At 44.4% G+C, this 15905-nt stretch overlaps 1 protein-coding gene across 1 annotated transcript in view; it reads right to left on the bottom strand.

Annotated features, from left to right (window-relative positions):
- Nucleotides 1-9523, bottom strand: part of MXD1 (MAX dimerization protein 1) — a 36044-nt gene extending 26521 nt beyond the window's left edge. Inside the window, exon 1 of the mRNA XM_073621988.1 lies at nucleotides 9210-9523. Within this exon, the coding sequence (XP_073478089.1) occupies nucleotides 9210-9282 (73 nt within the window). The 5' untranslated portion in view covers nucleotides 9283-9523. The remainder of the gene's footprint in view (nucleotides 1-9209) is intronic.
- Nucleotides 9524-15905: the final 6382 nt, after the last annotated feature.

The following is a 15905-nucleotide window of genomic DNA, read 5'->3' as shown; positions in this document are numbered from 1 at the left end:
TACATCAACTGTCTTCCCTACAACAAGACTAGCATGAGGGCACAACTGCTGGAGAAAAACATCTGCAGGACAAGGTAAATCAGGAGTCTTCCACCAAGAGCAAACATACAACACTCGAAAAATCACAATATTCTTAAAGGAATAGCACACGTTTTTAAAAGGAAGGAAGGCAGGAAGGAGGGGTGGGGGGAGTAAGAACACCATTCAGACCTACACATACATGTATGACTTGAATTACAAGAAATCGATTAGAAACCAAAAAGGTTTAATAATCCAACAGATTGTAGTAGTATAATAAACATAATAGGATTACTTGTATAGTAACACTTCTTAAAAAGTGATACCAAACACACACTGTTTACATTTACATCATCCCTTCTATTTTTGTATGTGGATGACGGCACTAATTATTTTAATAAATAAAAAAAATAAAAAAAGCCATCTTATAAGACAATGAGCAAATAATAATTTTAAAAGCGGTTGTATACCGCTGGCTTTTTTTCCCATGCAAGGTAGAGCTGCACAATTCTGGATAAAATGAGAATCACGATTTTTTTGCTTGGAATAAAGATTAGGATTCTCTCACGATTCTCGGCATAACATCTTTCACATGATACAAAAAAAACTGTACAGTTTCGTTTTTATTAATTGAAGTGTATTTTTTCTAAAAAAATTGCTTTTGAAAGACCACTGCGCAAATACAGTGTGACATAAAATATTACAATGACCGTCATTTTGTTCTCTAGGGCAATGATGGCAAACCTTCGCACCCCAGAGGTTTTGGAATTACGTTTCCCATGATGTTCATGCACTCTGCAGTGTAGCTGAGCATCATGGGAAATGTAGTTCCAAAACATCTTGGGTGCCAAGGTTCACCATCACTGCTCTAGGGTCTCTGCTATTTATATATATTTGTATTTATTACACACACACAATTATATATATATATATATATATATATATATATAACACATATACACACACACAATGTTTGAGGTTCTAAGTAATTTTCTAGCAAAAAAATACCGATTTTAACTTGTAAGCAAGTGTCAAAAAAAGGTTTAGTCTTAAAGTGGATGTAAACCCTCACATATGCCCAGTGAAGTGAACAGCCTCAGATCATACACAGAGATTAAAGAAATTAGAGATAGTTCTATCTATCTGCTGTCTTCAGCTTTATATTCTGTTTAGAAAGTACAGGTCCTGTTAGGAGATTTTCTCTTACTGTTCAGCATGGCAGTGAAGCCTGAGCATACAGCCAATACAGCTGATTGGAGGAAAGGCACACACCCCCCTTCTCCTCATAGGTAGAGAATTTAAGCTCTGTTTGTTGTATCTTTCAGGGCTCTGCTTACCTATTTATAGCATCCTCCCCAACACAAAACTCTGGCTGCTTTTATCATATGTGACAGAGAACTTGTCAGGAGTTATCAGGCTGATAACAGAAGAACAGAGCAGGAGACAGCTACAGGATATAGTGCTTTGAAGAGAGATAACACTGCAGATATATGTGCCCAGCTCAAATTTCATGAATCAGGTTTACATACACTTTATGTGCTTAAACCAGGGGTCTCAAACTGGCGGCCCTCCAGCTGTTACAAAACTACAAATCCCATAAGGCATTGCAATGCTGACAGTTACTAGCATGCCTCCCCCAGGCAGGGGAATGAAGGAATTTGTAGTTTCGCAACAGCCGGAGGGCCGCCAGTTTGAGACCCCTGGGTTAAACTGACCTCATTTGTAGACGGAAGTTCGTCCCATTGATCCAAAAGAACCAAGCGATACATGGCTTCTTTTATCTCAGCTCTGTTGACAAACTGAGTTTTTTCTGAGCAGAGAATGGCTCTGGATTTAAAATGGATGGTGGATTTTTTTAATGATTAATCATGTAGCTCTACTGCAACGTAAAGTCATTACGTGCTAGTATGCATCGCGATGTCAGTGCTGTAGCAGCTTCCATCTTCCCCTGTCTTGCTTCTGGGTTTGCGGGCTCTGACTCTGTGACTGGCAGAAGCCGGGATGACGTCACTCCTGCGCATGTGCGCGGGAGCCTCCATTAACAGCACAGCTGGCAGTTCCTGCAGAGCACACACACCAGTGATGTCACTGGCTGCATGTACAGTAAATATCTCCTAAACAGGGCCTGTTTAGGAGATATTTACACTACCTATAGGAAAGACTTATTATAGGCTTACCTATAGATAAACGTCAGGAAAGGAAGTTTACTTCCTCTTTAATGTTGCTGTGCAAATGTCTGAATTCTTGCATCTACAGTGCAGGTCTGTTTTTTCTTTGTGCATGGGGACATTGTTTACGATTGGTACATAGGAACTTAGCTTTGTTTATGATATGACTACTTTTCTGTATTCGGTGCATGTAAGCACGCACAGGGCTGCTTTTTTATTTGAGCAGACTTATGGGATTGAAAAGTAAAAGGTAAATACACGTACAGATTAGTGTTAAAGTGATTCAAAAAATACTACCTGGCTGGTTCCCAGAACTACATGTCCTGGCAGTTGGGTGATAGAAATTGTGCATCCCTGCGCTTGGTGCCAACAGTAAAAGGGCTGACAAATGCCCAGGCGCCAGGATGCAATTTCTAGTTACCATGGCAACCTGGCGCCTGTGTTTTGTCGAGCCCTGGTTAAGTGATCTTCTCTTGCAAAAAAACTGGCCTTTTGATTAATTTCAAGATCTGGCAGGAATTAGTCTGACCTCCCATACTCTTCCAGCATCTGAATGTGCAGCATAGAGGTTGGGCAGTGAACAGGTCAGCCTTCAGGTGACTTCTGACCCTTTAACAGAACCGAATACTGATCAGATAAAAGTAAAATAGGTGGGCAAATCTATACCTTTATAACACAGAATTATTTTGAACCTTACATAAACCCAGCTGTGATTTTTATTGAAGCTTGCAATCCATGTCCTACCACAACTGGTGCTTACAAATCTTAGAAGTTCTCTGCACAATCAATGGGACCAGGCTGCAACTGAGCTTAATAAGGCGATCAAACTGACTGGTTAAAGTGAAAAGTGCAAACACGACTGAGGTTGTGCCATTTGTGCTTTAATATTGAAGTGCCCATATGTACAAATCCCAGCCCATTATGTCACAGTCTGTACATACATATTGCTAACCAAATAGTAGACAGCAGATCAAGTCACTTTTCTCTAATCAAGTAGTCTATGGACTTCCAATGACCTTGACAGACACTCCTAATGGCAAAAGGCTGATTTTTTTTTTTTTGCCTATGCTCTATTGTTCCCCCTACAAAAGGCGCCAATGCCACCTGTAATCCACACAGACATACATGTTCACAGGTTGTAGGTATTCTTTCATTCTGTTATAAATACTTTCCTGATCTGTAAACACACCTGACCACTATCTATCGATTACAAGTACAGATGCCAGTTAACTGCTTCCAGTCCGGCCCATGCAGATACACAGTGGGCTGGCGGCTCTTCTGCATCAGATCACGTACATGTACCTACAAGTGGTTTCACTGCCCGATCAAGGATCTGAGATGATTGACTGCAGTACAACTCAAGTTCAATCATGGAAAGCTGCAACCCGAGAACTAATCAATTACTGGAAATAATCCTAAAATATCTTAGCCAGCATACCTCAATTGTTCTATATTGCATGATCAGAAGTAGAAATTTCTGAAAACTACATGTGTAGCCGGGCCAGTGGGACTGCTAGAGAAAAACAAACAAAAAACAAAACAAACAACATATAGAATAGCCTATCTCAACCTTGTTATCACAAAGGAACCCTTAAAATAATTTTCAGGCCTTAAAGTGGATGTAAACCCAATGTTATCCTTTCTAAACTACTGCCATAGGGGTTATCTATAAGGATATACATGCCTCCTGCATGTATCTTTACCTGTCAAATGTCTCCCCTCTGTCTGTTATTAGACCCAAAAAACTGCAGATTCTGTGGGTGGGTCTGTTGTCTGGAGCTCAGTGGGTGTAGTCATGATGTCAGTAGACTCCCCGCCCACCTCTACACTCTCCTGTGTATTTCTAACACTGAACTTCTGCTATGATCTCTAACATCCAGTGAAAAGACAGGAAAGTAACCACATGACTTCAGCATGCCAAATCATGCTGAGGTTTGGAACAGCCAATCCTTGCAGGGCTGCTGAAGAAAGGAGTGGGGGAGGGAATTAAAAAATAATGCCTGTGTCTTAGGCTGTCACTCACAGCAAGGGGGAGTATTTGACAAAGTTTTTCTCAGCTTGTCAAGATTTTTCTCACTGAACAATAAGGCCCCTTTCACACTGGGGCGGTAGGGGGCGTCAGCGGTAAAACAGCGCTATTTTTAGCGCTGTTTTACCGCGGTATTCGGCTGCTAGCGGTGCGGTTTTAACCCCCCGCTGGCGGCCGAAAAAGGGTTAAAACCACTCGTACAGCGTGGCTATAGCCGCGGTATTGCTTCGGTATAGTCGCGCTGTCCCATTGATTTCAATGGGCAGGAGCGGTGAAGGAGCGGTGAATACACGGCTCCTTCACCGCTCCAAAGATGCGGCTCGCAGGACTTTTTTTACCGTCCTGCCAGCGCACTGCTTCAGTGTGAAAGCCCTCGGGCTTTCACACTGAACAAACAGTGGAGGCTGTTTAGGGGCGGTTTGCAGGCGGTATTTTTAGCGCAATAACGCCTGCAAACCGCCCCAGTGTGAAAGGGGCCTAAAAGAGGATTGCTCAAAGATGGATTAACTCTGTGTGGCAAGACTGGGCTCAAATGATAGGAAATCTTATACTCTACAGAATTATTAAAAAAAAAATTTTTTGGGGTTTACATCCACTTTAAGAAATTTTTTTTTTTTTTTTTTTTTTTAATTAAAACAATTTTTTTTCATGATTAAAATAACAAACATGTTCTACTTACCTGCCCTGAGCAGTTGGTTTTGCACAGAGCGTCTCAGATCCTCCTCTTCTCTGGTCCCTCTTTGGCTCTCCTGGCCCCTCCCTCCTGACAAGTGCTCCCACATCAAGCAGCTTGCTATGCCGAAGCTCCGTGGGTCAATTCAGACACAGAGCCCGGTGTAGGCCCCGCCCCCTCTCTCTCCTTATTGACGCAGCTGCTGTCTCAGCCAATGAGGAGGAGAGTCCCGGGCAGCCGAGTCTCTTGTGCAACATTGCTGGATAGAGAAGGGCTCAGAGGCAAGTATTAGAGGGACTGAGGGGGGCTGCTGCACACAGAAGGCTTTTTAGCCTAATGCATTAGGATTAAAAAAAAACAAAAAACTTCTGTCTTTACAACCACCTTAAGGAACCTTCCTAACAATTACTAGATCTATAGCTCACGGGACATTAGCTTTGACAACAAGTTGATATAGAAGAATAATAAGGAACGAGCCAATCTGACACCCAGAGCTGTTCTACGACACAATTATTTTCAGTAACAAGAATTGTGACATTGGCAAGCAGTGAGAAGAAGGGACCCTCTGACATTGGCAAGCAGGGAGAAGAAGGGACCCTCTGACATTGGCAAGCAGTGAGAAGAAGGGACCCTCTGACATTGGCAAGCAGTGAGAAGAAGGGACCCTCTGACATTGGCAAGCAGTGAGAAGAAGGGACCCTCTGACATTGGCAAGCAGTGAGAAGAAGGGACCCTCTGACATTGGCAAGCAGTGAGAAGAAGGGACCCTCTGACATTGGCAAGCAGTGAGAAGAAGGGACGCTCTGACATTGGCAAGCAGGGAGAAGAAGGGACCCTCTGACATTGGCAAGCAGTGAGAAGAAGGGACCCTCTGACATTGGCAAGCAGTGAGAAGAAGGGACGCTCTGACATTGGCAAGCAGTGAGAAGAAGGGACGCTCTGACATTGGCAAGCAGTGAGAAGAAGGGACCCTCTGACATTGGCAAGCAGTGAGAAGAAGGGACGCTCTGACATTGGCAAGCAGTGAGAAGAAGGGACCCTCTGACATTGGCAAACAGTGAGAAGAAGGGACGCTCTGACATTGGCAAGCAGTGAGAAGAAGGGACCCTCTGACATTGGCAAGCAGTGAGAAGAAGGGACGCTCTGACATTAGTGGCAATGGGGAAAGAGGACCTCAATTACATTGATGGCCAGAAGGAACAAGGTCCACAATGCATTCAGCTACCAGAATGCCTTGGTTACTGATAGCTGAAACAATCATTTAAATCAGGGGTTACTTATCTGAGAGGCAGAAATTGTTAATTGTTCATGGAACCACTAGAAACCTCTGAAGGAACCCTGGTTGAGAATAGCTGATGTAGAAGGACCCCATAAACATGGCAAGCCTATACAAATCCCACATGTAACTGGAAGAAAACCAAAGGCCAGTGCTAATACTAACCCCTAAGCTACTATACCATATAGGCATATCACCTGCCACACTCACTATTGCAAATGAACAGAAAAGGAAATTTTTTTCTGCAGATCATGCCAAACTGCAAAATAAACTAATCATATGGTAAAAATCAACACTGACCTACCATGAGCATTATACACACCAGTACTAGATCAGAAGACATCTCAGGGAAGGCACATGCATTTACTATAACTACACTAAATACTAGGAGGAGAAGATGATAGATGGTAAAAAGGATTTAAGTCCAACATTGCAGACATTTAAAGCATACCTCTAACTGCATTCATAACAATATAAATTTGTCTGGAATTAAAATAAAAGCTAAAAAAAAAGCATGAATAAAAATGTAAATCTGAAAATAAATAAAAACTAAAAAAACAATTCCAGTAAAAACGCTGCATTAAACTTCTCCATACACAAAACAAAAACACATTTATTTTTTTCCTCCTGACAGTACTTCCCCCTCCCCCACTGGAATCTGCTCTGTTGACCGCAAGTAACACACATACAATAATTGTCTGTGTATACAGCCAGTGCATCCTAGACTGCAGACCTCTGCCATCCCTTAGGAGGTCACACAATATTTGGCCCCTGTATTTTTTGGAAATGCAAATGACATCTATTTTTAGCCGGAGCGTCTATTCCTCCATGGTGGTAACACTCCGAGAGCCCATGCGGAAAGGCAGGCTCCATTTTCGTACACCACATTGCTGCATGACGTGAATTATTCAATATATTAGCATAATAATAGGCTCCCAATCCAAGAGAAAAAAAAAAATATTTTCAGGATAATTAACAACTATTATTGAGATTCTGCTCAGTAATTACTGCTTTCTCTATCACACCAGCCTTCTGCATTGCCTTTCAATCATGAAGACACGTGGGCTCCCATTAGCCCTGGCTGGACACATGTTTATTTTTCAGGAATTTAGATGACAGTTCTACTGCAGTCTCAGACTTAAAAAGTCAGAAAACACAGGTGATGGTGAGTGGTGACATGTAGGCGATGTGACAGAGGACACTGGAATCTCACATGAATCACAGGAGGCCTGTGGATGGGATGAGCTGTAATAATAATAATACTACTACACTTAGATCTGATTATACAGCCGTGTACATTCGATCACTCATCCCTATGTACACTTACAAGTCATATAGACTGGATTTTATTAACATGATCTGTAAATAAAGCTTCTTGTCCATTTAACATCACATGCACATCAGACAAGCATGGCCACATCAACCTTAGCTGCATGTACCCGACAGATTTCCATCCATACTGTCATTGTCAGGGGCAAGGCTCAAAGCACACATAGGTAATGCTTGTATGAGGAAACCCACACACCTCCGACACATGATGACCTAACACAAATCCCTGACACATGACAACCTATCACACATCTAGGACAAAATGACGATATAGCACATACCTCTGATACAACACATACATCCAACACATGAGGACATATCACACATCTCCGACACATGGCGACAGAACGCGTACCACCGACACATGACGACAGAACGCGTACCACCGACACATGACGACAGAACGCGTACCACCGACACATGACGACAGAACGCGTACCACCGACACATGACGACAGAACGCGTACCACCGACACATGACGACAGAACGCGTACCACCGACACGACGACAGAACGTACATCTCCGACACATGATGACAGAACACGTACCACCGACACATGACGACAGAACGCATACCACCAACAAATGACAACACACGACGATATAATACGTACCACCAACAAATGACAATATATCACACGACGATATAATACGTACCACCAACAAATGACAATATATCACACGATGATATAATACGTACCACCAACAAATGACGACATATCACACACCTACGACACATGACGATATAACATGTGCCTCCAACACATGACGACATATTACACCTCCATATTGACATGTCACACATCTACAACACGTGACGACAGAACACGTACCTCCGAGACAATAACATACACATGCCCCTGAAACACAATGGTGTGTACATAGCTCCAATACATGACAATAACACACGACCATATAACACATACCTCTAACACGTGACCACATAAGCTTGACACACAATACACAGATTTATTCATATTCCAGCAGCACCTACACATGATGTATTCACACATATGATGTGTACTACACAAGTCTCCATTCACAAATCCTGTACCATTTACTATGTACAGACAGATCTGTAGACAGCTCTTTATTGCACTATGTATGTATGTATGTATGTATGTATGTATGTATGTATGTATACAGTCTGCTTCATACACAAAGGGAGCTCATGGCGTGTGATTAGATGTTTATACAGTGCACACATCTAGGAATTCTCCAATCATGTGCTCAGATGCAGATATAGATTTATAAAATAGATTTTTTTAAATTATTATTTTACATACACATCATGAGGATATTATTAGTGCTGTTACTAACACACACATGCACGTGTGTAAAAAAAAAAAGAAAAAAAATTATAATAAATATACAAAATATACCCATGATGTGTATGTAAAATATTTATCTACACAGCACATATAGTGTTTATTGGTCTATAGAGCCCAGACCTCCTGGGGTATGTTGTGTATATATGATGTATACAGGCAGTCCATATACACACACATATGGGGGAGGGGGGTATAATCCCAGGCCAGGGATGAGGTGTGCTGGAAGTGATAATAAGGGGTACACGTTACTTCTGGTACTGAGGCCTCCATCCAGGGAAGCACTACAAGTCCCAGCAGTCAGTGCTCTCCATGCTGATCCTTGTAGTCCCCCATCCTCCTCCCCTCCCCCAGCAGTGACACACAAGCCCCGGGTCCCTTTCTCACCTCTCTCCCTCCGCTCCAGATACTCCGCCGCCTCCAGCAGCATCTGGATGTTGACACAGACCGAGGCCGCCATTTTCCAGCACCAAGGAGAAGGAGAGAGGAGTGGTGGTGGCAGGGCACGGTGTACCGGCAGAGGTAATGAGGCAGAATACTGGCGGAAGGAGGGGGGAGGTTGTTCCGTGTGTGCGGTGAACTGGGCGCTCCGTGACTTCTCCGTGTCCCGCTGTCTCACTGACCGGACTCTACCGGAGGAGGGGAAGCGCTGGGATTGTTGTTTATCGGCTCCTGCAAGCTACGCCCCTTTCTCGCCTGCGCCGATACGCCCACTGGCACAGTGGCGACCACCCATTGGCAGCTCTACAGCAGCACGAAGCCCGCCCGCGAGGCCTCATTGGCTCAGCTTCCAAATGGGGCAGACCAATAACAGTGTCGCGAAAGAAGGCAGGAACTGCTGTCAACAAGGGCTAGCAGGGATTGGGCTTCGGGTTTGACAGGGACACGCCCAGGGGGTAGAAGCCACGCCCATTCTCATCCTCGCATACGATTGGCACACTCCGGGAAATGTGTGCAAGCCATGGAGGTAGTGACGTCATCGGACCCAATGTGTCTCTCTGGCAGACTTGTATGCATGGAGCTGTGCACGGCCAGAGGGGGCTCACCACCCACATTCCGACTTCTGATCGCTGTGCATGTGGCAGCTGAGCTCTGACAACTAATCCTGCCTGCACGTGCAGCGACATCACTCTCCGATCACCCTGCACATACATCGGAGCACTGACCCTGAGCACCAAACATAGGGTGCACACACATATGTATATATATTATATGTATTGTACACAAAGCTTGCCCCCTGCCTGCTCTGATCCCCCCTCCATGGACTGTGTGCGCTGCTCTGCAGGCAGAGGGGAAGGTGGGGGGGGGGGGACGTCACCGCTTGGCACGCGCCTGTCACTCACAGCAGGGACCCCTCTACCAGTGACGTCGCTAGGCATTGTCTCTGGAAATAGAACAACGGCATTACGTAATGTGGTTGGGCCGGGCGGGTCACGTGAGCGGGGGGCTTGTCATCGGGCGCCACGTGATTGGGAACGTGGAACTGCTGCAGTGCAAAAATCAGGCAAAACAACGACGTCATCCGGGCAAGTCACGTGACCTGAGTGACAGGCGTGCTACATACATGACCTGTGTTCATTGGTCCTCATACTAGGGTGAGAGTACCAGAGATGTCATGATAGAGAAGATTACCTGCGCCCTGTGCCAATACAAGCAACTTTACCACCCCCACCTCTACATACTGGGGGTCAGCTCACACCATGGATTTGACAGTCTATTCTCTTGAATGTGCCGCCAACACATCAGGAACATACAAAATGGACAGCAAGTGTCTAAGTTAACATCTGTGCATTTTCTGTGAAATGCGTTGATGTGGGCGCAGCAGGCCATTCCCTTTGAATGAGTGACTGTACTTGCAGAACGCGGGAAAAACATCCACCAAAGCTTTTCTGAAACCGCAGCTCTATCTCCCAATAAGCCCTAATGGCACCCCTCTGCGTCTGCTTAACCACTTAAGGACCGGGCCTGTTTCTGAGATTTGAGAGTTTGTTTTTTTTGCTAGAAAATTACTTAGAACCCCCAAACATTATACATTTTTTTTCTAACACCCTAGAGAATAAAATGGCGGTCATTACAATACTTTCTGTCACACCGTATTTGCGCAGCGGTCTTACAAGCACACTTTTTTTTTTTGGAAAAAATACACTTTTTTGAATTAAAAAAATAAGACCACAGTAAAGTTAGCCCAATTTTTTTATATTGTGAAAGATAATGTTACACCGAGTAAATTGATACCCAACATGTCACGCTTCAAACTTGTGCCCGCTCATGGAATGGCGACAAACTTTTACCCTTAAAAATCTCCATAGGCGACGTTTAAAAAAAATTCTACAGGCTGCATGTTTTGAGTTACAGAGGAGGTCTAGGGCTAGAATTATTGCATTTGCTTCTGCACGCATGCTCATCAGGGCACGTTAAAAAAAAAAATTCTTATTTATTTTACCTTTTATTTTTACACTGTGTCACTTTTATTCCTATTACAAGGAATGTAAACATCCCTTGTAATAGAAAAAAAGCATGACAGAACCTCTTAAATATGAGATCTGGGGTCAAAAAGACCTCAGATCTCATATTTACACTAAGATACAATTAAAAAAAAAAAATTGTCATAAAAAAAAAAAAAAAAAAAAGGCCCTTTAAGAGCTATGGGCAGAAGTGCCCTGCATGGATATGGAGACGGGTGGGGACCATCTTCCCCTCACTCATCTCCATGTCAGGCCAGAAGAAGGATCCGATCACCTCCGCTGCTGCCAACGGCTCCAGTAAGCGGCAGAGGGGGCCCTCTCCCGCCGCCGATAAAAGTGATCTCGTGGCAAATCCGCCACAGAGACCACTTATCTTGAAGTGGACACCGAGGTTATGGCAGCTAGCTTCTGCCATAATAATGATATTCCACTGCAAAGTACTGACATAGAACGACGGTGGGCAGAACAAAAGTGGTTAAAGCGAATCTTTATCCATAACAACCTTTAGCAAGGAACATACATTCCACATTAATAATTATGCCACCAAAATTAGTGTGTGCTGTAAATTACCTCCAGTATTGCTCCAGACTCTTCTTGCTGGAGGCTGCCATTTTGCTGAAGCCCAGAGCCCCGGAACAGCAATAAATCATAAAGCAGAACCAAACCCATCAATTTAACAGTTTCAAAAAAACAAGTTACAATCCTGGAATGACAGGATTGCTTTGCTTGTGTTCCCAAGCAAACTGTCAAACGTCTGGTGTCATAAGTGATCACATGTGCGTCAGTTAAGCCAGGATCAGAGACAGAAGCGTGGTCACAAGATTAGCCAGGGTCATCAACAGGCAGGCAGCAAGGTAACAAATAAAGAGCAGAGCCAAAGTCAGGAACTAGCGACAAGACAGAAGCAGGATCAGGTCAATAGTAAGCCGGGTCGGCAACCAAGGGAACACACTGGAAGGACACAGGGAACAGCTGAAGACCTGTCAGCATTAGAGCACAACAGAAGCATCCTAAATAGTCCGTCTAACGCCAACATACATTGTGCGCACATTCCCGCGTGCATGCATGTGCATTCCTGATAACTGTTCTGCAGAGGTGCATGCGCATTTCTATTAGCCAAACGTCTCACAGGAATTCCCTGACACGATGTATTGTGCAAGGTAACAGATTTGCCACACTAGAAAGTAAGCTACAACAGAAAAAATATATATAAAATTGTGATGAAAAGAACAAGAGAAAAAGTCCTGTGTAATAAAACAATTCATTGGACTGTTTCATGCAGAAAGTCAGAAGGTGTAATTTCAATTGATTAGAAATTCTAAAGGTGTGTATCCAATGTGGGTGGTAAACAGATCAATCTGTAAGCCACCCAAGTGTACCTTCACCAAATGTGCAAAATGCCTCCTTACTAGAAAAAGTGGGCTCTAAACGATAGAGTTGGATGCACTGTCTATATATACAAACAGGGATTGAACATCCAGTGATCTTTGTCCTCATAAATGGATGAGAGTGGTGTCAGAGCTTATATTGGGGAAAACTCCATTGTGGTGTACATAAAGGATGGATAGAAAATGGCCACAAAGTGTAAAACTGTAAAGCGTATTTATAAAAATAAAATGATGCTAGCAACTCACATTACAGAAGATAAAATCCAGCCTGTATACAGAAATATGGGTCCTGGGAACCAATCAATCTCATGGTTATGGTGTGCGTTGTGACCTGACGAACGTGGACTCCGCCTATGCGTTTTTTCAGAATTGATGCAATTGGAGGCATGTAGACAACTTATTACTGGATTTTAAACAGTAAAGGCACTGGTATCTGAAAAACAACCCCTTCTCTGCAGTGAGTTTTCCTACCAAAGGGAATAAATGTGCTAAAAATACCAATTATACTGTATGTGTTACTATAAAACCTGTGTGCAAAATCTAAAAGGTAACCAATTGTAAGTTACTAGTAGCGATGCTAGTAACTTACTACTGGTTTTCTTTTTGAATTTGCGGTATAGGCACTTATTTGTAATGTTTTACATAGCTATACCTGCAAAAGGGGCCAGCCCAAAGTGATCCAGCAGGACTTAAAGGGTAACTCCACTTTTGTGGGGGAAAAAATTCAAGTTACGCTTACCGGTAACGTCTTTTCCAGTAGTCTTTCAGGACAGCCACATTGAGAGACCTTGGCTCCTCCTCTTCCTTGGAAACACTGCGCCAGCCCCCATAAATTTACACCTCCCCCTGCCAGCCTCAGATTTTTCTAGAGCACCTCCGGTTAGCTGGGGAGACACAAGAACACATTAATAACATACTATCACATATTACTATTGTGCCCTTTTTTAGGTCTTCCTCAAGGCCCCCCCAAAACTTCGGGTGGGTACTAGGGCTGTCCTAAAAGACTACTGGAAAAGACGTTACCGGTAAGCGTAACTTGAATTTTCCCTCCCCGTCTTTCAGGACAGCCACATTGAGAGGATAGACGAGCACTTACCACTTAGGGTGGGACAACAGCTTGCAATACCTTTCGCCCAAAGGATTACTCATTTGCTGATACCAGATCCACTCTGTAGTGTTTCACAAATGTGGTGAAACTGGACCATACGGCTGCCTTGCAAATTTGCTCTGGTGTTGCTCCAGCTAGAGCTCTTGTCAGCTCTAAATAACGTAGGATACACCTCCTGACGTCTAAGGTATGAAACCTAGATTCCCTTTCACTTGAGGGATTAGGACAAAAAAATTGGCAAAATTACCTCTTGGCTTCTATTGTATTTCGAAGCCACCTTCGGTAAAAAAGCCGGATCAGTCTTAAGAACGACTCTATCCGAAAACATAACACAAAAGGGGGGTCTAATTGAAAGGGCCTCCATTTCACTGACCCTCCTAGCTGTGGTTACAGCCACCAAAAACACAGCCTTATGCGTTAGGTCCTTTAGAGTACATTCCTCTAAAGGCTCGAACGGGGTTCTGTCAAAACCTGTAAGACCAGGGAAAGGTCCCATTTAGGGAAGGAAGGGCCCTGCACTGGTCTCTGTCTTGAAAGGGCTTTGAAAAACCTGACCACCCAGGCGTCGGTGGCCAAGGATTTCTCTAGGTACGTGCTAAGCGCTGACACTTGGCTTTTAAGGGTACTGATGGCCAACCCCTTATCAGCCCTGCATTGCAGAAACTCCAGGACTGCTATAGGGCTCTGCACCTTAAAGGAGTTTTCTTGGCACCAAGCTCTAAAGCGCCCCCAAACCTTTTGGTAGATTTGGCGCGTCTCCTCCTTTTTACTGTCAAGAAGGGTGGATACCAATTGATCGGAAAAGCCTTTGCTTCTTAGAATCTCTTTTTCAGAAGCCAGGCGGCTAAGTTCCAGCGGCCTACCTGAGGACAAAGAACTGGGCCCTGCGATAGGAGATCCTTTCTGGTTGGAAGGAGCCAAGGAGGTTCCGCTGCAAACAGACCGAGGATCGAGAACCAAGCTCTCTTGGGCCAGCAGGGAGTCACTAAGATCAGTGTGGTGTTTTCTGCCTGGAATTTTCTTAGGACTGCTGGCAGAAGCACCGGAGGTGGGAAGGCGTAGCAAAGTCTGAAGTGCCAGCTTTGTGTCAGGGCATCTACCCCTAGCGCGTTTTCCCACCTGCTGAGAGAGAAGAAATATGGGGTCTTTGTATTGCTTCTTGAGGCAAATAGGTCTACTTCTGGGAGGCCCCATCTCTTGACTATGAGATCGAAAACCTCCTGACTGAGTGCCCTGTTGGCCTCTCTCAGCTGCGTCCGGCTGAGAAAAATCGGCCACTATGTTTTCCTCTCCCTTCAAGAAAACTGCTGAAAGAGACAGAGCATTGGCTTCCACCCAGCCGGAGATCTCTGTGGCTAGGCCTAACAGAACCCCGCTTCTCGTGCCACCTTGCTTGTTTATATAAGCAATGACCGAAGAGTTGTCTGACCGAACTTGGATGTGTTGCCCCAGTAGGTCTTCCCTAAAAGCTCTGAGCGCCAGACCAACTGCTTTTAGCTCCTTCCACTTGGAGGACCTTTTGAGCTCCTCCTTTTCCCTTGTCCCCTGCGCCAACCGAGGTCCCAGATGTCCCCCCCAGCCTCTGCCACTTGCGTCTGTAGTAATCACTCTGGATACTGGAATGATCCACAGGCGCCCCTATGACAGATTTATCTGTTTCCTCCACCACCAAAGGGACCTGTTGACCCGAGGAGGAATCAAAAGCAGATTGTCTAAAGACTCCTGGCTGTGGTCCCACATCTTTAGAATCAGTGCCTGCAGGGGACGGAAGTGAAGGCCTGCCCACTGGACTGCTGGAATGGCAGACGTTAGTAGGCCAAGGGTTGACATAGCCACCCGTATTGATACCTGCTGATTGCTCTGAAGGCATGCTACCGCTTGGTCTAGCTTTCAAATTTTCTCTGGTGGGAGAAAAACTCTCAGCCGAGTATAATCCAGCAGGTATCCTAGATAGGAAATCTATTGGGTGGGAATAATGCTGGATTTTTCCAGATTTAGTAGCCATCCTAGCCCTCTCAGGGTTGTCTTTGTTAATTCCAGATCCCTGATTAGTTGCTCTGAGGATGGTGCGAAGAGAAGAAGATCGTCTAGGTATGCAATAATTGATACCCCCCTGATTCTC

This window comes from Aquarana catesbeiana, linkage group LG03, assembly GCF_042186555.1.
Source record: "Aquarana catesbeiana isolate 2022-GZ linkage group LG03, ASM4218655v1, whole genome shotgun sequence".
NCBI lineage: Eukaryota > Metazoa > Chordata > Amphibia > Anura > Ranidae > Aquarana > Aquarana catesbeiana.
Note: the sequence above shows the minus strand (reverse complement) of the source record. Positions and strands in the feature narration are given on the sequence as shown.